This window comes from Aspergillus fischeri, genomic scaffold (genome assembly GCF_000149645.3).
Source record: "Aspergillus fischeri NRRL 181 1099437636247 genomic scaffold, whole genome shotgun sequence".
Classification (NCBI taxonomy): Eukaryota; Fungi; Ascomycota; class Eurotiomycetes; order Eurotiales; family Aspergillaceae; genus Aspergillus; species Aspergillus fischeri.
The window spans coordinates 576,163-599,011 of NW_001509772.1; the positions used below are offsets into that span (position 1 = coordinate 576,163).

Consider the following 22,849-nt stretch of genomic DNA (forward strand, 5'->3'; position numbering starts at 1 on the left):
ATCCGTAACTACAGTCTATTAAGGGAAACACATCGTAAACTGTACAAAACGTGTAGTGTCTCTTTCGTATTTCTCGTAACAAATCAACCTGGCATGCCACCGCCCCGGGCAATTTTCCTGGCTCTCTGTTGGCGTCTATTGTGATTCGCCCTGCTAGCCTTATTTTCTTCCTTCCTTTGTCGAGCCACAGTGGGGTTCTGCTCTCCAGAAGCTCCAGCATTAGTCCCTCCTCTGCGAGCCCTCCCACCACCGCCACCTCTTCGACCACCGCGACCACGGCCCCGTCCGGGACCTCCTCTGCCACCAGAAGCGGAACTGGGCTGATCGGTGTCACTACCTGATTCACCATCCTCCCTAGGTCCAGGCTTCCTGTACGCCGTCGACGGCAGTTCAGGCTGCGCCAAGGCGCCGCCAGGAGCACCAGCCGACATCGCGAATCGGTCTTCCAACTTAGCCAAACGCTTTGGATCTCGGGCCAACATCACGCCCCAGCCCTCAATGGCCTCGTCGGTCATGCCGGTCTCGCGCTTGAGCGATGCCCGGGGTTGTGAGCGGCGCGTGGCAGAATCACGGGCGAAGAGGGCCGGGTCGGCCTTGTAGGTCTGGAAGAGGGTCATGTCGAGGTCCTCGGCTCTGCGGTTGCGGATATCGGCGTCTGCTTCGGCGTCTGTGACTGCGGTTAGGCCGTCGACTGTGCCACCTACGTCAGCGACGTCGTATGTGTCGTCGTGTTCGTCGTCGTCAGAGTCGAAGGCTGCCAGTGCGGACATGATGGCTGCTTTGTTGACGGCGTGCTGGCTGCGGTCGGCTAGGATGGCGTCCGCGGTGAGATCTGAGTCTCCGCGGCCGAAACGCAGTTTGCCTTGGCTGGCCTGGTCGGCTGAGCGGGCTAGTTCGGCGAGGTCGACGTCGTTGTCGAAGATGTTCTTGCGAGCAGGGGCCGGTGCGGGGGGCGATGGTATCTCTGGAGGAGTCGGGCGTGGGGGTAGAGGGTCGTGACGGGGTGTCGTTTCTGAGACGGGAAGTTGCTCGGATTGATCGAGTTCTTGAAGTTCAGGTGGTAGAGAGTCATCAAGAAGGTGTGCGACGACCGTCTCCGGGTTGTCGCCGTAGTGATCGAGCAATCTGACGATATACCCTGAGCCCAGATCAGGGAAGAGATCTTGCACCTGCGTCACGAGGGACATCTTGTGGACATGCATATTCTCGACAGTAGGAAGATCTGAAACACGGCCTTTGCCTTTGTCCGTCTTCTTCCTTTGCTTTTGATACCGGTGGTGGAATGCTTTCGACTCATTCCGATACGAACGCAAGCTGGATAGTAGATCTTCACCCCGTTTTTGCGGATGCACAATCAAGTACCTCTCCAGACGGGCTAATATATCTGAGCTGCAGATTAGATCTGAAAGTATTGTAGGCTCTCTCTTTGCCGTTGGAGTGCCCACCCCAGCGCTCGCTTTTAAGCTGAACAATTGATCCAGAAGCAACGATAAGTTGGGCTTGGCTCCTTTCAACAAAGAGGTCAAGCCAACATAGACGTTCGCAACAAGAACCTTGTGGAAATCAACTCTCCTCTCGGACTGATACGCATCAGAGAGAGTGTCTATGAAGTCAGAACCAGCCATAAGCACCTGGCCGCAAGGAGGAAGTGCAGAACACAATATCGTCAGCAAGCGGATGTCAGACGTTACTTCCAAATTCCCCGATGGGTTCGGTACTGAGAGTCGCTTGATAACTAAGGACTTTGCTTTCTCGAGACTGGATGTTATTGCCTCATGGTGTCTATCCCATGCTTCGGACAACAACCTCTTCAAAGCCGAGCTTGACGGATAACAACAGCACATAGCACCGAGAACATTCCATTCTAGCATTTCAGAAGGTGATGTAGGCGTCTCCAATAGAAGTCTCCTCGTCAACAAGAAACAACACTTCCGTAATGTTCGTGCCTTCGCCCCTGTCCGCAGCTCAGGCGCATTTGTCGTGGCGAGCTGTTGATAGAAAGACGATAAAAAGCCCCTTGTGTACTCATCTTTGGAGACAACTTCCTTAAATACTGAATCAGAAGCATCGATGCGTATCCCTAGGAGTAGAATCCATGCATCCAGAAATGACTCCCACTCTTCATGTGATATGCTCCTCTGTACTGCGGGCGGCGGGACTGGTGCGAGAGGTGGCAATTTTTCCATGATAGCGCCGCTCAAATATGTGCGTCAAGATAAAAGCAACAAGAGAAGAAAAGAGCTCAGATAAAGAAGAAGACACCAAATCTAATCATCACAATCATCAACGGCCGTCGCATAACCTGTCGTCATAATCTCCTTTTCCTAATACGGTTTCCGATGATTATGACAGATCGGATACTGAGTCGCTTTCCCAACTGGGACTAGCTCAAGATAGCCGAGTGCCAAGACAATCCGCCCGCACAAGAGACGCTAAAGACACGATCAAAAAAATGGATTCATACGTCTGTCGCATTTCACGATAGCTCTTCAACGGCCATCATCACCTTACCGAACCTCGAAGTTCAGGTCTTGATTGGCAACTAGCCTCATATAGGTATGATTCTTCTGGTTTTTCTTGAACGACGACTAATTGAATTGTGTGCGACAGCCATCTCGTCAATCCCGGTCAACCCACCGCACAATCAGCAAGATGTCTTTCCAGAAGCCTGAGAAGGAGTTCGGCGAGGGCCCCGTATGTTCTACTCATCTTGAAATCTGCGCTCACGACCTCAGTGAGACGAGCCACAATTGCGCATAACTAATCAATTCTTTTCCCGCGATTATAGAAGGTCCACAAGATCCGTATCACCCTCACCTCTCGCAAGGTCGCCTCTCTCGAGAAGGTGTGCTCTGAGCTGATCGACCGTGCCCGCTCCAAGTCCCTCCAGGTCAAGGGCCCTGTCCGTCTCCCTACCAAGACCCTCCACATCTCCACCCGTAAGACCCCTTGCGGTGAGGGTTCCAAGACCTGGGACAAGTACGAGATGCGCATCCACAAGCGTCTCATCGAGTAAGCTACCCTACTCGACCTTGTGATGGATCATGAGATCGCTAACGAGAACAATAGCCTCCTTGCCCCCACTGAGACCGTCAAGCAGATCATCATCAACATCGAGGCTGGTGTTGAGGTTGAGGTTACCATTGCCGCCTAGATGTTTTCCATCTAGTTGGGAACAGGGAGGGTTTGGTGTCAACTCTTAACTGGGATGGCACTAGCGCTGTGCTCGTTGGGCCGTTGAGTGGATTGTTATCTTCACGCCGGAAGGCTTCTACCGAGGCAATGTCGATACCCGTTAAAACCTGGAATCAAAAATTGGAAAAATTGCAAAACGAAGAGGTTTCATTCGTCTAATGGATTATCTGTCGTAGTCGAGCAAAACATAGTAAAAGTGTATTTTCGCGTCCGAGCCCAATGAAACTAACAGCGCCGCTCAACTCCCAGCATCAAACCCATAGCAAAAGTACGTGTAGTGCGATCGTTATGATAATCATATAATACATGAACGGCGCATATGTGCTTCGCTCCATAATAAAAAGGTCCACTAATAGATGTGATCAAAAATCGAAGCTCACCCACTCAGATTTGGGAGGCACGCTGGGTATAACGCCGTCTTTAAAGTAGCCATTCTTCAAGAAAAACTCATATTGCTCGGTGACTTCCGGTGTGTATTCTTCCGGTTTGCCGTGCGCATCTCTTAGGCTCGCTTGATCGGGCGGTCCATCCGGGAAAAAGATGCGAACATAGGTTTGACGGTCTTGAGGATGAAGATAGCAAGGGACGTTGTCAATGTACTTCACCGGTTGACCCTTCCACATTGATAATCTCTGCGTCATGGGGTCCTTGACCGTCTGCCCACTTAGAGGTGGAATCGGATTCAACTCATTCGGATCATCAATCTTGATCGCTGGGGGAGGGCCGGCGCCTGCGATCGGTGTAGGAGCAGGTGCTGCGGTTGTTGGAGCCGCTTGAGCCGCTTGGCCAAAACCTCCAGCAGGTTGACCGAAAGGTGACGGAGCTGCCTGTTGAGCCGCAGCACCGAAGGGGCTCGGGGCCGCAGCGGGTTGGCCAAAAGGAGCTGTTGGTGCTTGAGGCTGTCCGAAGGGCGATGGCGCCTGTACAGGCTGCCCAAAGGGCGTTGCTGACGTTTGTGTCGTTGTCGAAGGTTGGCCAAATCCAGCAGGTGCCGCAAGCTGTTGGCCACCAGCAGCTTGTGCAAACGGGGAGGTAGTCGCTGCTCCAGCAGCCTGAGCGAACCCGCCGCCTTGCCCCTGATTTTGACTCGATATCTGACCAAACGGAGATGTGGTACTTGGCTGACCGAATGCTCCTGTCCCTGTTCCTGGCGCTGACGGCTGGCCAAAAGCAGGCTGGCCAAAGCTTGGTTGACCGAATGCCGGTTTCCCGAATGCAGGTTGCCCAAGCGCTGAGGGCTTTCCAAACGGGGAACTTTGACCCAAAGCACTAGGTTGTCCAAAGCCAGGCGTTTGCCCTAGAGTAGAGGGTTGACCGAAGGCCGATGGTTGCCCAAATCCAGCCGGCTTGCCAAAGGCTGGGGCACCCGCGCCGCCTAATGCCGAAGGCTGGCCAAAGGCAGACGTTTGTGCCACGGCAGCCGGTTGACCAAACGAAGAAGGGCCTTGACCAGTAGCAGGGCCTGCCTTCCCCTCCGTAATGTCGATCCGATTCGGATGTTCGTTGATTCCGTCGAGGATGTACTTGACAGCGCCATCAACATCATTCAAAGCAACCTCCATCTGCTTTACCGACTCTGCATACAAAGCTTGAGCTTCTTGGACAGCGACCTCGACGTTTCCTGCTGCCGCAGCTTCGTAATGCCGCAATCGTAGTTCTTCAAAGCTCTGCTCTCGCTGAGGGCCACCAAACAGCTGCCTTGGGGCGTTTCGGCCGGGTCCATAGGCAGAGAATATCCATTCTGGCAGTCCTTTACCAGCAGTCAAGTCGGCTTTGATATCCTCTGCAGTAATACCATAGCTGGGGTGCTGTTAGATAGAATGGCGCGTCTGATCGCAGAGATTATACTTACTTGACGGGTTGCTGAGCTTGAGGCGCAGAACGACCTTTGCTTATTATTAGCAAGACGCGGCATCATTGCGAGAGACATGTGACATGGAACATGCTCAAAAGACGGGTAGACCGAATAGCAAAGAAGAAAATTGCAGGAACATGGGCAGCCGCAGACTTCGATCGAAAGACGAAGAGAGTAACAGGACCACTCAGATGGATGCAGTTCATAGAATGACAGTAGAGCCACTGCCAATCACAGAAACAAATAACAACTTGCTTGTCCATTGCATAAGATGGAATTGAAAATATGACATACCTCCGAAACCTCCTCCAGGAGCGAGGGCTCCAAATCGATTGCTAGACCCTACTGTCTGCTGGCCAGGATGTTCAAATTTGCATCGCTCTGTAACGATGATCAGCAAGGCTTTCTCCAAAAATAACGTTAAGAATTTGCTAAATACCTCCAAATCTACATCTGCCTTGCTGAAAGAAAGTACAGACGACCATGTTTCATTTCTCGGATGCGCCAAGTGATCGTGGAAGAGCAACGCCAGGAGGAAACTGTGCCCTTGATGGATGTATATTGAATGTCAGGCCTGCAGATCACTCTGTCGAATTCATCACGCTCAATCTATAGGTATTGTGATTTTTGACAGAAGAAGATTAATTGAGATGAAGATGGAAGCTCTGTTCAAGGAGATGATCTTTGTTGGAGAGGTAGACAACATTTACATCCGATGACAATACATTTCACCGACCCGAACTCTTGCCCAAGAAGAAAAGGCAAGTATGAATCCCACTCCTTAAGTCACTATATTCACTAATTAGGCCTTAACCTACAGTAATTCCTCGACAATGTCCGTAGACGATGAATTTAAGGAGTTCACCAGCTACTGAGGTATCATTCAGTCCAAATTCCGTAAATTTGCTTATCACTGGCCCTTCTACTACTTTGGTATCACTGTATCTACTTTTATGGGCAAAAGGAAACAAAGCCGAATCCACTCTAAACTCCTGTAACAGAAAGAACCTTTGCATGAGCTCCTTTTCAAGCCGATCTGTTCCATCAAGGTTGACCGCCAGCGCTGGGAACCGATGTGTGAGTGGTTTTTACGCTCTGTCTGAGGGCATCCCAGTTCAGTCCATCGATCTTCTTTCCGCCTAGTGACACTAGTTCTGTAGAGAGTGCATCCAATTTCCCAGTTGCAAATCGTCGCATCATTGCCGTATCCTTCGCACCGTGCAGTGTCTTTGCGCGTCCACGGAGCAGCGCTTCTTCAAACCACTCTTCTTCCGTATTGTCCAAAGGAAGACTGATCAATTCCATGGCTCTTTGGCTTCGCATCTGACCGGGACTGGTTTTATGGACAAATTCGATGAGTTGTTCAAGATAAGCGCGGCGAAGGGACTCGTCCCGCTTCCTTGTGAAATAGAATGCTTCTGTTATGCTGGAACGGCAAAGTATGTCGAAAAAGGCTTTCTGTACTTTCTCAGACGCCAACGGCGGGGTCACGGTGAGATAATAGGCCATAGCAAGATTATCATCGTGCTTGGGGAGTTGCGGAAGGGTCAGGACATAAAGAATCTCGTCGGGGAAGGTGGGAATGATTGAGGGCTCAGTCAGATATTCAATCGCTCGCTGGAATTGTGTCCCTTCGTCAGAATGATGAGGTAGGTGCACTGTGTGCGTAGACATACCCTCAATTCTAATCTATCCAGGTTCCAGAGGCCTTCAATGAACAATCTGTATTTCTCCGGCAGGTGGCATCGGCGCGCAAACTGGGAAGCGGCATCGCTCGCTGCACGACAGTCCTTCAGAATATAGTAGATCAACGCTTGCTTGTGATGGATGTCCAGCGCGGATGAGACAATGTGATTAACGAGCGCGCGAAGGTCCGCATTCAATCTTGGAGGGTACAGTTGTCTTACTAGCAGATTATGGTCGTCAGCATATGCCTCTTTCGCGCTCCAATCTCCAATTACGGAGCGAATTGCCTACCAGCTTGAACACCGAGCAATCCCAAGAGTCGGTCGGCAAACAGTTGGTTTCCTAGCGCGCGACGGTTGGAAAGGATCTGTTCAATGACCTTGTCATCGTAGATAAAACTCTTATTGAAGTAGAAAATGCTGTCGAAATCTTCCCTAGTACCCATGATGATTGCACCAGGATGAGTTACAATGACAGTGTTGGCTCACTGTTGGTCTTCCGCTCTTATCGGCGACTTGGCTGAAGGCGTAATATTGGAGCTCAGAATAACGGTATCATACAGGTAAATTACGGCGGAAAGCGGTGGATCACGTGAGTCAGTTTTGTTTCATGTTGTTATGGCAGAAAACCACGCCTTTCCCTTTCGGGTCAAAAGGTAAACAACCCACCTAATCCACTACCATCGCTGGTCGAAAACATCTCCATAACTAGCGATTATCCCCCCATTGCCTTCATGAGGCTTTCTGATACCACTTGCAGTTTTACGACATAATGTCATCTTCGCTAGCAAGAGCCAGGCCGTCTAGGCGCTCTGCTCCCCGAAGGAGTTACGTGATTGAGGAAACATCCGAGTCAGAAGATCCTGGCAATGTGACCCCCACTGCATCCAACCACAGCGACAACGATGACGACGACGAAGATGAGGAAGAAGACTATACTCCAGTCCCTGCTAAAAGAGCAAAGAGCGCGTCCCGACGGCGAACGACGAATGAAGCGACAACACCCACCACTGCGCGTAAGGTACGAAAAACGCGACGGTCGACAACAGCAGAGCAAGGTGATACCTCAGAAATCAGCAATGCAAACGAGGCAGGCGACTCCGTCGTCCCCAAGGAAGAGGAACCCGAATCTCCTTCACAGAATGCGGCTGCAGCTCTGAAAAGAAAAAGTATGGCTCATCCCCGCAAGAGTCGGGTTTCTTCCACGCTCCATCCGGAAAAGTCCTCATTGCCAACTCCAGGGCCCTCAGTCTCGCCCGAACCAGAGCCGCGATCGCAAAGAGGTAGCGTGCCTCCGCTCGCCGACATTACCGAAACTGCGGTAAATCAAACACCAGCGAAGCCGTCAGACGACCCGAAGTCGCAGATCTCCATCATCAACCCAAATTCGACGATTCTGGAGAGACCGATGGACATTGTTATGAAGTCACGCAATTTGGCACCCCCTGTACCAGAAGAGCCATCTGGACCCAAGCCCCGGTTGATTATCACCCACCTGGTTCTGACAAACTTCAAGAGTTACGCAGGGAAACAGATTGTAGGTCCTTTCCATGCTTCATTCTCCTCTGTTGTTGGGCCCAATGGATCCGGCAAATCGAATGTCATCGATTCGTTGCTGTTCGTATTCGGATTTCGAGCAAGCAAAATGCGACAGGGCAAAATATCGGCTCTGATCCACAACTCCGCGAACTTCCCCAACTTACCATTCTGTGAAGTTGAGGTTCACTTTCAGGAAATCCTTGATCTGCCAGGTGGAGAACACGAAGTCGTCCCAGATTCCCAACTGATGATATCCCGCAAAGCATTCAAGAACAATACCAGCAAATATTACATGAATAACAAGGAGACAAACTTCACGGCGGTAACGACTCTGCTTCGAGAGCGAGGTATTGATCTTGATCACAAGCGATTTCTCATTCTTCAGGGCGAAGTCGAGTCCATCGCTCAAATGAAGCCCAAGGCCGCAAATGAACACGAAGACGGACTGCTCGAGTATCTCGAAGATATCATCGGGACGTCCAAATACAAGGCTCCCATTGAGGAGGCAGCAGCTGAATTGGAACAGCTCAACGATGTGTGTGTTGAAAAAAACAATCGTGTTCAGCACGTCGAAAAGGAAAAGACTGCGTTGGAAGACAAGAAGAACAAAGCTTTGGCCTACATTCAGGACGAGAATGAGTTGGCCCAGAAGCAGGCGGCCCTTTACCAAATTTACATCGATGAGTGCGCTGACAATATTCGGGTCACTCAAGAAGCGATCCTGCAGATGCAAGAGCTCTTAAACATGGAGCTCGAAAAGCACGAGGGTAATGAATCCGGTATCAAAGAACTGGAGAAAGCTTACAAACGTGGTATGCGGGAGTATGAGAATATGGAGAAGGAGCTGCAGGGCTTGATGAAGGAGATGGCGAAGTACGACAAAGAATCAGTCAAGTTCGAAGAGAAGAAGAAATTCTTGTTGGGCAAGCAAAAGAAACTCGAGAAGTCCATGCAGGCTGCTCGTCTTGCCGCATCCGAGTGCGAAAGCTTGGTGCAGAAACATACCGATGATATCAACAAGAAGACAGCTGAGACTGCCGAGCTTGAAGAGGAGATGAAGGCAGAGGAGGAAGAGCTGTTCACAATTCGAGAGGGCTTGAAGGGAAAGACCCAGGGTCTTTCTGAGCAGATAGCTGCTAAGCAGAAGTCCCTGGAGCCATGGGATGAGAAAATCAACAAGAAGCTTTCAGCTATCGCTGTGGCCCAAAGTGAGCTCGACATCCTCCGCGAACGAAGCAATGCAGGGGCTGTACAACTAGAAGAAGCGCAGTCCAAGGTCACATCTATCGAGGAGACGCTGGCAACCAAGCAAACCGATCTTGAGGAGCGCAAGGCTCAAAAAGCTAGTCTTGAAGAAGAGGTCGCCAGTCTGAAACAGGATCTCAAGAAATTTACCAGCAGAGAGACTGAGGTTCGTGCGCATGTTTCTAGCGCCCGACAGAAGGCCGAGGAGGCCAGAGCTAGCCTCGCAAGCACCCAGAACCGCGGCAGTGTTCTGGCTGGTCTTATGCGTCTCAAGGAGTCAGGTCGTATTGATGGTTTTCATGGCCGCCTTGGTAACCTTGGAACCATCGACGAGAAATACGACGTTGCTATATCCACTGCTTGCCCTGCATTGGACAACATGGTGGTTGACACCGTCGAGGTCGGTCAGCAATGTATAGATTATCTTCGCAAAAACAACCTTGGTCGCGCCAATTTCATTCTGCTCGATCGTCTTCCCCGACGCGACATGTCTCCAATCTTTACTCCTGAGAGTGTACCAAGGTTATTCGACCTGGTGAAGCCCAAGGATCCGAAGTTCGCGCCTGCGTTCTACAGTGTTATGCAGAACACACTGGTCGCCAAAGACCTGGAACAGGCCAACCGCATTGCTTACGGTGCTAGACGGTGGAGAGTAGTCACTCTTGACGGCCAGTTGATCGACGTGTCAGGAACCATGAGCGGAGGTGGCACTCGAGTGGCACGAGGTGGCATGTCCTCGAAGCAGGTGGCTGAGGTGAGCCGGGAGCAGGTTTCAAAGCTAGAATTCGATCTCGAAGAGATGGAGAGAAAGTTTCAGAACTTCCAGAATAAACAGAAACATGTGGAGGCTGCCATCAGAGAGAAGTCGGAAGAGATCCCTCGTGTCGAGACGAAGATTCAGAAGATCATGATAGAGATTGAGAGCGCAAATCGCAGTCTAGCAGATGCTCAGCGGAGAGTCAAGGAATTGAGCGTCGCACACAAGCCATCAAAGGCTGACGCTAACCAGGCTGAGCAGCTTGAGGCCCAAATTGCCGCCCTTGAGGAAGAAATCGAAGATCTCCGAGCCCAAAAGAGCGGTATTGAGGAAGAAATCCAGACTCTCCAAAACAAAATCATGGAAGTTGGCGGTGTTAGGCTGAGAAGTCAAAAGGCGAAGGTCGACGGGCTAAAGGAACAGATCAGCCTCCTCGCAGAAGAGATTTCTAATGCAGAAATCGGAAAATCCAAGAATGAGAAGCTAATCATGAAGCATCAGAAGGCTCGCGCGGAAGCAGAAAGGGAGCTGGAACAGGTCGCGGAAGGCCTCGAGAAGCTGAATGCCGACGTTGAGAACCAAGCAAATGACGCCTCCGGTTGGAAGCAGGGAGTGGAAGAGGCACAAGAGGTAAGAGTGCAGCAGTCACCAATCGTGAGCAGCCGGACTAACCCGTTACGCGCAGGCCTTGGAGACGAAGAAGGGAGAACTCAAGATACTCAAGCAAGAATTGGACGAGAAAGTGGCTGAATTGAACGAAACCCGGGCCACAGAGATTGAGATGCGTAACAAACTGGAAGAGAATCAGAAGGCCTTGACAGAGAACGAGAAGCGCCAGCGATACTGGTCCGAGAAACTCTCGAAACTGACTCTGCAGAACGTGAGCGATCTGGGTGAGGAACAGCAGCCTACCGAGCTCCAGATGTACACCAAGGATGAACTCTCAGAAATGAACAAGGAGTCTCTGAAGGCAGTCATTGCTGCCCTCGAGGAAAAGACCCAGAACGCCTCCGTGGACCTGTCTGTGATTGAGGAGTATCGCCGCCGAGCGGCTGAGCACGAGTCTCGCGCCGCTGATTTGGCCACGGCTCTGGCATCTCGTGATAGCGCCAAGGCTCGACTGGACGGTCTCCGATCCGCTCGTCTGAATGGATTCATGGAGGGATTCGGCATTATCTCCTTGCGTCTGAAGGAAATGTACCAGATGATCACCATGGGAGGCAACGCTGAGCTGGAACTGGTCGACTCGCTGGATCCCTTCTCGGAGGGTATCTTGTTCTCCGTCATGCCTCCGAAGAAGAGCTGGAAGAATATTGGTAACTTGTCCGGTGGTGAGAAGACGCTCTCTAGTTTGGCGCTCGTCTTTGCGCTGCACCATTACAAGCCCACTCCTCTGTACGTGATGGACGAGATTGATGCTGCTTTGGACTTTAGAAACGTGAGTCCATTCATTACCTCGGGACGGGACTGGGCTGTTTTAACTAACGTACCCTCTACAGGTCTCCATTGTGGCCTCTTACATCAAAGAGAGGACCAAGAACGCGCAATTTATTGTCATCTCACTGCGAAACAACATGGTAAGCAGCGATCCATCCCGCAAGCCATTCCATACACAAATGGCTAATAACAAGTAGTTCGAGCTTGCCTCCCGACTTGTCGGTGTCTACAAGGTCAGCCATATGACGAAGAGTGTCACGATCGAAAACAAAGACTACATCACAGGGTGATAAGGATGATGGTTTTCATGTGTCTATCGCTCATGTCTTTTACGGCCGGAAATGGATGTGGATATGTTCCTGGTTTTCTTATGTTTGTGGGACTATGTTATTGGTAGCAAGTTTCATTACGGTGTTCTTGGTTGTTGAGTCTTCTTTGAACTGGTTGAAGGGTTTGGGCTTGCATTCGTGGTATATACTTTTTCTTCTACCGTTGAGGTTGATTTTGCACATATACGGATCTAAGCGGTCATTAGTTATATGTTCTACCAGAAGACATATCTGCTCAACAATCTCCGCAGTGTGGGTAGACTTGAAATGTAATGTGACCAGGACATTGTCCCATCTCAGATCCTCTACAGTAACCTACGCTATCTGAGTTCAAGAACATATCTACCGATACCAAAGACCAGGTAAGACATCCACGACGATCACATGTATTGATCTACTCAAAACCACCGAAGAGAGAGGGTAGGCAAGGGAGACAGCTGACATAGAATACAAAGAGGCGTGTGGCATGATATGCATTGCGAATATGAGCTCTCACATTGCAAGCGCTTCGTTTCGTCACCTTCGTAACGACATTGACATTCACATCATGAGGAACCAAGCGCCGACAATCCCTGCCTTCCTTCGTAATTAACATTAAAAGCAGAAGTAAAAGTGATGTAAGTAAGAAGACAGCGAAGGGGAATCAAGATAAAGATATCACGTATCCGCCCAGGGTGACCTGGAACTTGTCCACACATTCGGGCAGAGAAGCGTGGATGAGGGACGTGAGTAGAAGAAAGGAAGAGAAAGGAGGAGACACGAAAGTAAACAGAGAGGGAACCGAAACCCGTAATTGTACCATGAACTCCGTATCCATGTATTAGGACGCCATAGTCTATGCTGCAATTCATTCGGAGAAAAATCAGATGAAGAGAAACCAGCCGTATGCAGGGAAGGAGAGTCGTATTGAGTGGTCATCGGATCGTGGCAATAGGAAGAGAGAGCAGTGACTATCTGTCACAATGGTTGCTCTCGAGAGCCAGGCGATGTAGGTAAGAGCTGAGGATATGGGTATGTAAGGGAATCAAGTTGAAGCTACAGCTTCAAGCTCTTAGGCAATGACAGTTCGACGAGCCGCGATAGGGATGGGCTTAGGGCCTGAAGACAAATCCAGACCAGATAATCCAAAGTCACTCTCCGACTGGCCTTTGGATGTCGAGTCCTTCCCGCCATCGATTAACGTACCGCGTCTCGATTTTACATCGACGTCGTCGCCTAGTGTGCTGCAAATGAATCGTTCTTCCGAGATTGGTACAGCGCCAAACATTGAGCCGAGCTGTTGCAAAAGAGCAACAAAGTGCGCATGTATTTCGGCGAAGATGTACTGATTACCCACAATTTCGGAGAGGTTCCGCGCCCGAATCTGCCCAAGTCGGCGGGGCTGACCATCCGGATCGACTCTGCGGCCGGTGAGGAAAGAAGAGACGGGGGTGTAGTGCCGATTATTGGCCCGGTTCGTTGCGTCATTTTGTTCCTCGAGGCGCTTTGCCTCCTCCTCCTGATATTTCTCGGCGGAATGGACGATGCCAGTTGCGATTCTCCCAAACGCACGCCATATTACCGGGCACGCGCGAAAGGCCCTGCCTGCATCCTTGCCGGCCAACGCGACCAGCGCATAGCTACGCCTTTTGCCCCGAGCCATGGGATCGGGCAGGCGAAAGACATAAGCGATGGTATAGCCCGCAGTCGCATCACCGAAACACAGAGGTCCCGAGGACAGGCCGCGAGGGAGAAGCTCGCAGCTGAGAGTACGGATGGAGGAGCGGCGGAGTAGTGCATAATCCGATGGATTCGGAGGCCCGCGGAGTGATAGATATGTGAGAATGTGAGTGTGACACGAAGCATCGGAGGCGACGGAGGATGAGTGGATGGAATCGGGAAGGGAGGCATGGCCGTGCAGATCATGCGCACTGTCGTCACCGTCGGAATGGCTCGTCCCGCAAGAGTAGACGACTTCTCTGGATCGCAAAACCGGGCTACCATTCCTTCCCTTGCCGTCGCGACTGGCGGTCCCTGGAGCGCCCGGGGGCAGCTGCCTACTCACATCGTCGGGGAGAGTCAAGCTACAGCTGGCGCAAGTATCACCGTCAGCTCCCCCCAGAATGTTCAACTTGGAAGGCTCGGTCGAGTTTGGTTGATTCTTCAGGAAATAAGGCGAATCTTCGATCTTGGGAGATTTGCCGGCCGTTGCGCTGGATGCGTCTGGGCGTTTCGTTGACTTGGTATCCCTGGCGTCGCCGAGGCGGTTGCGCATGCCATGAGAGGACTGGGTATCGTGAGAAGTTGCGGGGGTATCGTCGGGAGAGGATTCGGAGGTCTCAGGATAGCACTGAGAGCATGAAAAGGGTAGGACCTGCGAACAAATGATCGAGGTGGGACCATGCACTTCGCAGAAATGCGTTAAAGAGAGCTGGTAGAGCGGCATTGTCAGCACCGAGTCTTTTGTCAGACTGAAAGCTTCCATGAGCACCCAGAAGCCAAGACTGATATGCAAGATGTCAAAAGCATATAGCAGGCACACAGAAAGCCGAGTTGCAGCGAGAAACGAGGCGTATCCATTACCAGCATGATGATATAATAGAATGCGCGCAATGTTGACGCAGCGCCACATGTGAAAGGGAGGCGTTGGTCGGTATATAAGACACACATGCATGCGCCAAAATGGCAAAGGGCAGTAAAACGAGGCGGAAAAGTAGGTTACTCACAATGAAGTCCATCTCCATGGAAGATTAACGTCTAACAGTATTTGGGCAACCATTTCAGACCATTGTTGCTATACATGCTTCTCAAGGTGAAGAGAGGTGGTGATGGCGAGACTTGAGAGGTTCGTGTGGCAATGACGCAGGGCGACGATAACAATAGAGGAGTGTGCGGGAGGGAAGAGTATGCGCTACTGCTATGTATGCAGATGGGGAAGAATGGACTAGACTAGACCAATGAGACCTGGCAGACCAGGAATGACAGTGAAATGTGAATGGACTGGAATTAGTAGAGCTGCGAAGGCCAGCTTGCAGGCCACATTAGAGTGGGAGGAGGTAGACAGATAGATATCGACTGAGAACGGCAGTAGGAAGTATTTAGAAGGAATATAATAGAGAGACAGACGGCGATAATAATATAATAATAAATAAATAATAGTTATTATAAAAGAAGAATAACAAAATAATATTATTCTTGGAGAAGCAGAAGCAAAAGAAATGGATAAGCTGCGATGCTAAGTAGTAATGCCTAGTTCGATTGATGGATCAACCCACTTGTACTACTAAATTTTAAACACTTATTCTTTCTTTTTTTTTCTGTCCCTCAGATGATTTTCCTCTGCCAAAATAGCATAGTCTCTTACCGGTCTCCTCCAAGTCCACAATAGTCTGCAAAGTAGCGTCTTTCTAGAACATTTACTCGATCCGAAACTTTTGCTGTTTCCAGCCATTATCGGAAAGGAAAGGGAGACGGGAAGAAGAGAATGGTATTAGATAGTATGGTATTGTCATTGAGCCGGTGGAGGATTGCCGAACAGAGCAAGAGGCCCAATGACCAGTAGACTTTCTTGGGCAAAGACGAGGGATCCGGTACTGTCAGACTAGTAACCGCTAGTAAATGTACGGGGAAAGTAACGGAGGGGCATACCGAGTACAGGACATATAAAGCCCGAACACAACTCTACACTGTCTGTCGGTAAGTACTTGAACGTTGTCAATCAAGGGTTATTCTTGATTATAGTTATCTATTTCTTGTTTATCATGGACTATCCAGCATATGCATCTCTAGACAATTAGAACATGGAAGTAGTACTGGTCGGGGTTTCATCGGGCCATGGCGTACCCAACTCGACGGGTACGCAATCGAAGGGTTGTAGAACGAAAAATGGAAGAAGTCAATCCGTCCCAGAATCCAGATCCGTCGTTGCTTGCGCTATTTTCTGGTCGCTGGATGGACATGGCTGTCTATGATTATAATTGGGCAGCATTAATTGGATGCCCTTTAGTCTAGCTCCGTCAGGTAGGATGAACGATGGTAATAATATGATAATATAAATAATATTATTATATTGCTAAGTGCTAAGAAATATCCGCTGCTGCAGCCTGCAGCTTACCTCGGAATTTGGAACCATTTTGAGTCACCTGAGTGACTTGATTGCTTCTGCATGTTGCATATTACTGAAGAATCGATAGATAAATTTCATGCATCAAAGAATAAAGTACTTTATCATTGCATAGGTAAGAAAAGCAATGCATGTTTCTATTTGAGATGATCATGAATCATCCACTGAGAGCGCAGTAACCAACTCCCATGAGAATTGCCGGCCCTACGACCCATCGGCAGCATCCCAGTCTCCCGGAAGCAACAGGTCGATGCTTACTACGAAAACGGGGTCTAGACGAATGCCAACTTCCACGGCCTATGGGATGTCATCACAAACTCGACAAATACCATACGTCTGAAAGTAACAAAGTTCGATCGTTCTGTTCTGGGTTCCCAGCCAGAACGCTTAAAAGGCAATTATTCTGGCATCAGCCCCACGGAAAGACGCCGTTTAAGCCTCCGAGTAATATGACGGAAAGAATTATGCAAAGAATCGGTACATACAAAGTTTGAATGATGATTGTCAAAAACCTACTAGAGCAGCTCGCTACGAGGTCCGTACTGTGAAGGCGCAAACGGTTCATACTTAGCCGCCAGCCACAAGTCACAACTTGCAATTTGCAAACTTTCAATTTGAACCTCCTATCGCTGTCTCACATGTGATGACTGGGGAGGGATCATCGGGTAGTCAAGTTGTCGTCGACTCAGATCTCAGTCAGGAAATTTACCCATGGAGAACGGAGGACGTCGGAGGTCGATGGTAGTTAGTCAGGTTAGGCCACCTACTCTAGCCTAACGGCCGTTTCTTGTAGATTTGAAACACACCGTGTCGACTCCTGTCCGTCTTTAGCCTCTTTGATCCATTACTCGTCACGATCTCTTTTTCCAAGTAGATAGTCAGCATACTCCATTTAGTCTATCGCTTACCGGGGACAGGGTACGGACCATATTCTTCCTCCGGATTAATAGCTCACTCTAGTATACTCTGTAGTATATTAAGGCAATCATTTGCTTGTGATCCTTTGCCGTCTCTATCACCGAACAGGCTACATTCCCGGCCTTGAGAGAGAGACGGTCAAGTCTTCAGAGTATATTAACGGAGTACGGAGCACAGTCACCTCCTGCTTGTGAGTCGCCAGAGTCACCCCCACCACATGGGAACGTTGTCAATAGCCGTGAGACAAACGGCAGGATATCTATGACATTTATTCCTATGCCTCCGATTTGTTCCAGCTCCGTCGCAGGAAGCTCTAGTAAAGTCGGTCAATAAGCGCATTCGGAGCTAAGCTGGTCAGAGTAAAGGCGTAAACGACATGTCTGATCCGTCGGAATGAAATGGTCTACGCAGTGTCAGGAGTGTCATCTCGGCACCCGGCATTCTGGGGACTGGCGACTGGCGAGACCGATGAGTGTCACTCGTTGCCCCGAAAAGGAGGAGGTCTCACTGTCAGGAAGTAGTTTCAAAAACGAAAGATGGGATTGACTACGACTGAAATGACTGTTGAGGAGAGATCTTGCCTTGAGCATACTACCCTACACTTTAAGGGCCCCAACCCAATCGCCGGGATGCGGCTGTTTTTTCCTCGAATGATGGAAATATAACTATTGCATTTGCATGTGGAGTGCAGGTGTAGCCTAAGGTACATGGTTAATTAATTAATATGGAGAATTGCTTGCCTCGTATTCCATATGCTCTTCTCGATCTGCCGTCTCATCTCAAGTCAGCATAGTTGATTACTCTGGTACAGGGATATCGGCAAAATAATAACAATGGAATTAAGCCGACTGCTCACGGAAGGATTCCACGATTTCCCATCTCCTGCTTTTTCCACGACGACTAGCCTAAGATTACTCCCCGAGATTTGCAGAACAAACTTAACACTCGTTGATATTGACCAGGATGACGCCAGGGTTTTGGGTGCTGCGACCGGCCAGGTTCCCTGTCATGATAATGATAGTCTGGACAGTTTCGAACTAGTCGTTGCCACGGAAGTCAACGTCAGAGTGATGTTTGTTTTGAAGTTCCTTGTTTTCACTCCTCAATGGCTTGTAATTGTTAACTAGTTTAGGCCTCTACTTGTCCCTTACTTAGTACGGAGGTACTTGGTTCTTCCTATCTGTCTATCGATGGCGTCCTGGATATGTGGTGATGGATCATATTGATAACTCCCATCGATAAGGAAGCTTTTTAGCTCCAGGAAGCTGTTCCTGCGTCGTTATCGCATGGCGCTTGTGGATAAGGTAGAAGCTATCAGGCGTCATCAGTCTGTCGTATTCGACGATGGTTCATGTCTCACGTTTAAAGTGAAGGAAGGATATGATATTTAGTTTGCACTGTACCTCTCTACGATGTATTATTGTTGTCGGACTATCCAATTTGACGGATACTCTGATCTCTTCTGATCCTAGTTGGAGCTTATGCTTGTCTAGATACCTGCCCATGGTTTCACAAGTACCAGCGCCATCAAGGCATCTGGTATAGGCTCCACCAGTACTTCTACATAGCTTGAAGAAATCAGATACATACTCTACTCTCTTCAAACCAGTCAGTCCAGCAGAATTGATCAGATTTCATCCTGAACAAAGTAAGCAAGCACACGAGTCGGAGACTGCATGATCCACCTCAGCCCGACATTTAAATCACGCGGGTTCCACATCGGTGTCCACGGATGGCAAATTGGCACGACTCGACTCCATCCGTCCTAAAACCATCTGTCCTTTGATAAAGTAATCTAGTCCCTCTCATGAACAGACCAATCTCAATCGAGCGTTTGTCTTGTCGATCGAGACATTTCTCCACGTGGCAAACCGCGCCTGCTACTTTCTTAATTTAGTCTTACCTGCGCTGTGCTCGACAGCCTCGACTTTCCCAATCGGATTGTCTCGCCGAGGAGACCTCTAATCTCTTCTGTCTCTGACGTTAAACGACTGATTGGATGGCGTTCCAGTTTCCTATTTCCGGTTCCTGCAGACTGCTTTCTGCTTTCTACTTTAGCCTCACGCGTGGAACCTACGAGAATTCAGTAATGATCATCATTGTTGTTAGCAAAAGTGGTTGGTAAGGTAATGACTACTACTATGAACTTTAATTATATCAGCTTAGTGATTGTGCAACACTCAGCTGGATATCATTCACACGGAGCATAATCTCTAGCAACACAGTAATGTTCCTTACTAGATACTCTACACCTTCAAGGTTCAGGCAATGATCAGGCTGACATTGACACCGTAGTTAGATCTCCCATAGCGCCGCCCCCCGCCGCAGCCGCAACGCAGATGATCTCCTGATAAAGGAGATCCCGAGGTGACCAGTCACATTCCATTGCATTGCGACATCTCGAGTCTCCGGTTCCGAGTTGGTTCTTCGCAACCTGCAGGAAGGCAATGCACCCTGCACAAGGGGGGCAATCCAGCCTCAGACCCGCTTTCGTCCAGCCACCTGCAGGAATCTCAGGGGGTAGCGACGGGAACACGATTTGGGCATCAAGAGTCAATCGGTCACCTGGTCATCTCCTCATTGTAGATACATGTTCATGTTCATGGTCACCCAGGTAATTTTGTCAATGGGCGATTAGGTAGCTCAGTTGATATTTGCTTTTCGTGGCTGAATGCCTGCCGCCTCCCGTCTGTCTGCTTGGGTAGGGCAGTTGAGCGTGGGCAGGATGGTGATTTACGAGTGACCGTATATATGACCAGGGTCTGTTTATGGCGGGAGGCGTTCGTATTCATTCTTTCTTTCGATCCCCTTTTTTCCTCCCCGAGGGCGATTAGTTGTCCAAGATACGTAGATCCAGCAATGGGATGAAAAGGACCCCTTGAGATGAAGATCGCTACTCTGTGGTTTCGGGTAAATGGCAGGCACCGCTGCTATAGCGGTAAGTTACAATAGCAAATCAAGTAAATGTGAACTGTTGTATTTCCGCGACGAGCAAAACTACCAGTCGGTTTCACTCTCGCTACCAGGGTATGCTTTCTTGCGTAACTTCCACAGAGACTTCTCCCGCTGGGCGGCCTCCCGGTGCCGCCGGCTGTTATCCTCTATCACCGTCATCCAAGGCACGTTGCTAGCGCGCCGTATCCGGTCCCTGAGCAAGGCAGACACCATGCCTTGCGTGTCTGCGTCACCCGCTGCGTCCCGACCATCCCGAGTGTCGGTTTCCTTGCGTGCTTTGGCGACAAGTTCCTGGTGGTGCTTTTCCGCTGCCCGCGCGGCGTAGTAGTCTTCGCTGATGGCCCAGCTGGGGTTATCTAGCATCCCGCGAACTAGCACGATGCCATGGCCTTGTTCAAGGGCATCGCGGAGTTTGGATCCTGGGATTGGAGTGATGAGTTCCAGCTTGCGTGATGGAACGTCGATGGAGCGGACGAGAGCCAGACCCAGGCAGTTGGAGGCCTTGGGGTCGAGAGGGTTGCAGCTCCCGGAGCCGACGAAGAGATACGGTAAATCTTCGTTCGGGGTACGTGTGATCATTGATTCAACAGAGGAGGACGATGTAGGAGCGACGTCCCCGTGGGAAGCATCCGTAACGTCGTTCATGTCGACATCTGAAGCGGCACCTGACAGATCTTCAGCGCCTTGCGTCGCGTCCCGTTGAGAGCTACCCGAAAATCCGGCTGTGTCGGCTTGGCCCATAATTGCATTGGGAGACTCAACGGCAACAACGCCGACGAGCGCTCCATCCAGGGCCTCATGGAGAAGGTCAGGGCTAATCTGAGAGCCCATTACCATTATTCCACGAATGCCTTGCCGTGGCCCGGCGTAATCGACAACGAGCGGTCGAGATCGGGACATGGTTGTATCCAGCCATTGTGGATTATGAATCTCGCTCGGGTGGGACATATGGAAGTAGGACTGTACTTGCATCGAGCGTAATTGAGCGCTTGATCTGCTGACGAAATCGGTGGGCTGAGACGGCAGCGTGGTCAGAGGAACTCTAGCTTCCTGGGCAGCATGGCCAAGGGGCTCCACGACCTCGGCCGGGCCTTTTTCACTCATGTAGACGACATCCGATAGACCCAAAGATTTCACTAGCCATGTCGCGACTTCTAGGCCGAGCCCGAAGATCCATCCGGGGTAATTGATGATGAGTGGACATTGAGGGTAGCTTGCCAGTAGGGCTCGATAGCGGTCCATAAGATCCATTGCTGCCAAAACGTAATGGTCAGGGTCTTCCTTTGGAGATGTAACTCCGATGTGGTGACTCCGGATGATCGAACCATCCTGGGATTCAGCCAACGATGGATGCGTGAATGGCGGGCCAAAGAATGGAGAGCGAAGGTGTGCTAAATAAACCTGTCCCATCGGAGAGAATTCCGGCTGTCCAGGATCAAGGTCCAGAAAAGCGACTCCGTCAGTATTCCGGTGGTTATTTTCGGTTTGCGGCGCTGGACTGAGAAGATGATTCAAGAGGTAGCGGCTAAAGGTTGATTTCCCTGACGCTTTGGGACCACAGATCAGGACTTTCAATCGTCCCCCTCGCTGCGAAAGCGATCTAATCGCCGAGCTCCATTGCTTTTCAAGATGTAGTGGCCTCAGATGACGATTCCAGGAGTCGTCGGATGAAGTATATAACTGTCAGAAGTTAGGTGGCTAATAGACCCATCAACTGAAAAGGAGAAAACCTACCACTGAGAAAGTTCTCTTGGTAGACGCAGAAGCTTTCTTCAATGTCAGTTTGTCCGCTGCTGTGTTCTTCCCATTCCATATCCGCTGATACAATGGCGACAAGTGCCTGAGTCGATAGATGCCACTGTTACATGACTTGACTTCAATCTCGGCTTCGCCATCGACCCCAGCTACACACTTGATGACGGGCAACGAGTGCGTAGACGGCGCGTAAACCCTGTAGAGCCGTGGCGAAGGATGCAGCTTTGCGCCCATCAGGCTAATCACACCTCGCTTGACCCAAAGGTCGTAATGTCCCAACAACACGAGGGTCTAGTCCGCCATTAGTACAGCACATATACATGTCTCATGCCGTTTCGTACCATCTTCTCTTTGATACGAACACAGAGTGTACGCTCATCACTAAATACGATATTGCTCTTGTTCAACCGTGTCTTTGAGAGTGGAAAATTCTGGACCTGCGGGACGTCATCGGCCGGTGATTCATAGCTGTAGAGAGTTAGTGCATGTGCTCTTCTGAAACAACATTCTTATCTCACCCTTCAGCATCGTCCTCCGCAGCAATGACTCCTACGCCATTCTCTCGCTCCAGTATATCCTCCTCTTCTTCCTCGGCGGCGTCGGAGGTCTCAGCATCTCCCTTCTCCGGAGCTGGTGTCCGCTCTGCAATCTGTGCTCTTGCGGCGGCAGCAGACCTTTGAGGCTGCTTTTCAGCAAGCTCAGAGCTCAAGGTCTCTGCCTTCCTCCTCGTAGAGCGCCTCGTCTGTACCCGATCGTTTCCGTTAGCGGCCTGCCTCGCGGCACCTTCCTCAGGTGACCACCGCGCTCTTTTGGATGGCGGCTCGACGGCGGGCTCATTCTGCGCGGTCTTCTCTGGCTCTACAAGCTGCGCTTGCTGTTGCCGAGCTTTGCGCGCCGCAAAAGCGCTGACCGGAGCTGAGACAGAATTTCAGTTAGCTATCGGCAAGCGAGCAAGAGAACGGAAGGAGATTGAGTCTGTACCAGTCGCCTGCTGCTTCTCAGCTTTTCTTTTCATCAGATACGAATGTTGAGCGCAATTGGCTCAAGATTTTGAAAATAAAAGTATATGTTCAATGA

At 50.2% G+C, this 22,849-nt stretch overlaps 7 protein-coding genes across 7 annotated transcripts, besides 2 other annotated features; 2 read left to right on the top strand and 5 right to left on the bottom strand.

Moving 5' to 3' along the window:
- Nucleotides 1-83: 83 nt before the first annotated feature.
- On the bottom strand, nt 84-2,186 carry NFIA_034510 (ASCC2 family CUE domain-containing protein; the record flags this gene model as incomplete). Its single annotated transcript, XM_001265779.1, has 1 exon — nt 84-2,186. One exon carries the CDS (start codon nt 2,184-2,186, stop codon nt 84-86), a length of 2,103 nt encoding a protein of 700 aa, XP_001265780.1.
- A 466-nt stretch (nt 2,187-2,652) lies between these two features.
- Nucleotides 2,653-3,154, top strand: S10a (40S ribosomal protein uS10; the record flags this gene model as incomplete). Its single annotated transcript, XM_001265780.1, has 3 exons — nt 2,653-2,694; nt 2,789-3,012; nt 3,070-3,154. The coding sequence occupies 3 exons, from the start codon at nt 2,653-2,655 to the stop codon at nt 3,152-3,154; spliced, it is 351 nt and encodes a 116-aa protein (XP_001265781.1).
- Nucleotides 3,155-3,557: 403 nt separating this feature from the next.
- Nucleotides 3,558-5,535, bottom strand: NFIA_034530 (FG-nucleoporin nup42; the record flags this gene model as incomplete). The annotated part of the gene is made up of 4 exons (XM_001265781.1): nt 3,558-4,995; nt 5,048-5,086; nt 5,341-5,431; nt 5,490-5,535. The coding sequence occupies 4 exons, from the start codon at nt 5,533-5,535 to the stop codon at nt 3,558-3,560; spliced, it is 1,614 nt and encodes a 537-aa protein (XP_001265782.1).
- Nucleotides 5,536-6,094: 559 nt separating this feature from the next.
- Nucleotides 6,095-7,181, bottom strand: NFIA_034540 (ELYS family protein; the record flags this gene model as incomplete). The annotated part of the gene is made up of 3 exons (XM_001265782.1): nt 6,095-6,667; nt 6,727-6,956; nt 7,028-7,181. The coding sequence occupies 3 exons, from the start codon at nt 7,179-7,181 to the stop codon at nt 6,095-6,097; spliced, it is 957 nt and encodes a 318-aa protein (XP_001265783.1).
- Nucleotides 7,182-7,507: 326 nt separating this feature from the next.
- On the top strand, nt 7,508-12,003 carry smc4 (condensin subunit SMC4; the record flags this gene model as incomplete). Its single annotated transcript, XM_001265783.1, has 4 exons — nt 7,508-10,906; nt 10,962-11,714; nt 11,776-11,853; nt 11,911-12,003. 4 exons carry the CDS (start codon nt 7,508-7,510, stop codon nt 12,001-12,003), a joined length of 4,323 nt encoding a protein of 1,440 aa, XP_001265784.1.
- Nucleotides 7,624-7,669: a microsatellite.
- Nucleotides 12,004-13,093: 1,090 nt separating the features above from the next.
- Nucleotides 13,094-14,467, bottom strand: NFIA_034560 (folliculin domain-containing protein; the record flags this gene model as incomplete). Its single annotated transcript, XM_001265784.1, has 1 exon — nt 13,094-14,467. One exon carries the CDS (start codon nt 14,465-14,467, stop codon nt 13,094-13,096), a length of 1,374 nt encoding a protein of 457 aa, XP_001265785.1.
- A 684-nt stretch (nt 14,468-15,151) lies between these two features.
- Nucleotides 15,152-15,213: a microsatellite.
- A 4,846-nt stretch (nt 15,214-20,059) lies between these two features.
- Nucleotides 20,060-22,787, bottom strand: grc3 (putative RNA processing protein Grc3; the record flags this gene model as incomplete). The annotated part of the gene is made up of 5 exons (XM_001265785.1): nt 20,060-21,697; nt 21,752-22,063; nt 22,114-22,240; nt 22,291-22,687; nt 22,754-22,787. The coding sequence occupies 5 exons, from the start codon at nt 22,785-22,787 to the stop codon at nt 20,060-20,062; spliced, it is 2,508 nt and encodes an 835-aa protein (XP_001265786.1).
- Between the last annotated feature and the right edge of the window lie 62 nt (nt 22,788-22,849).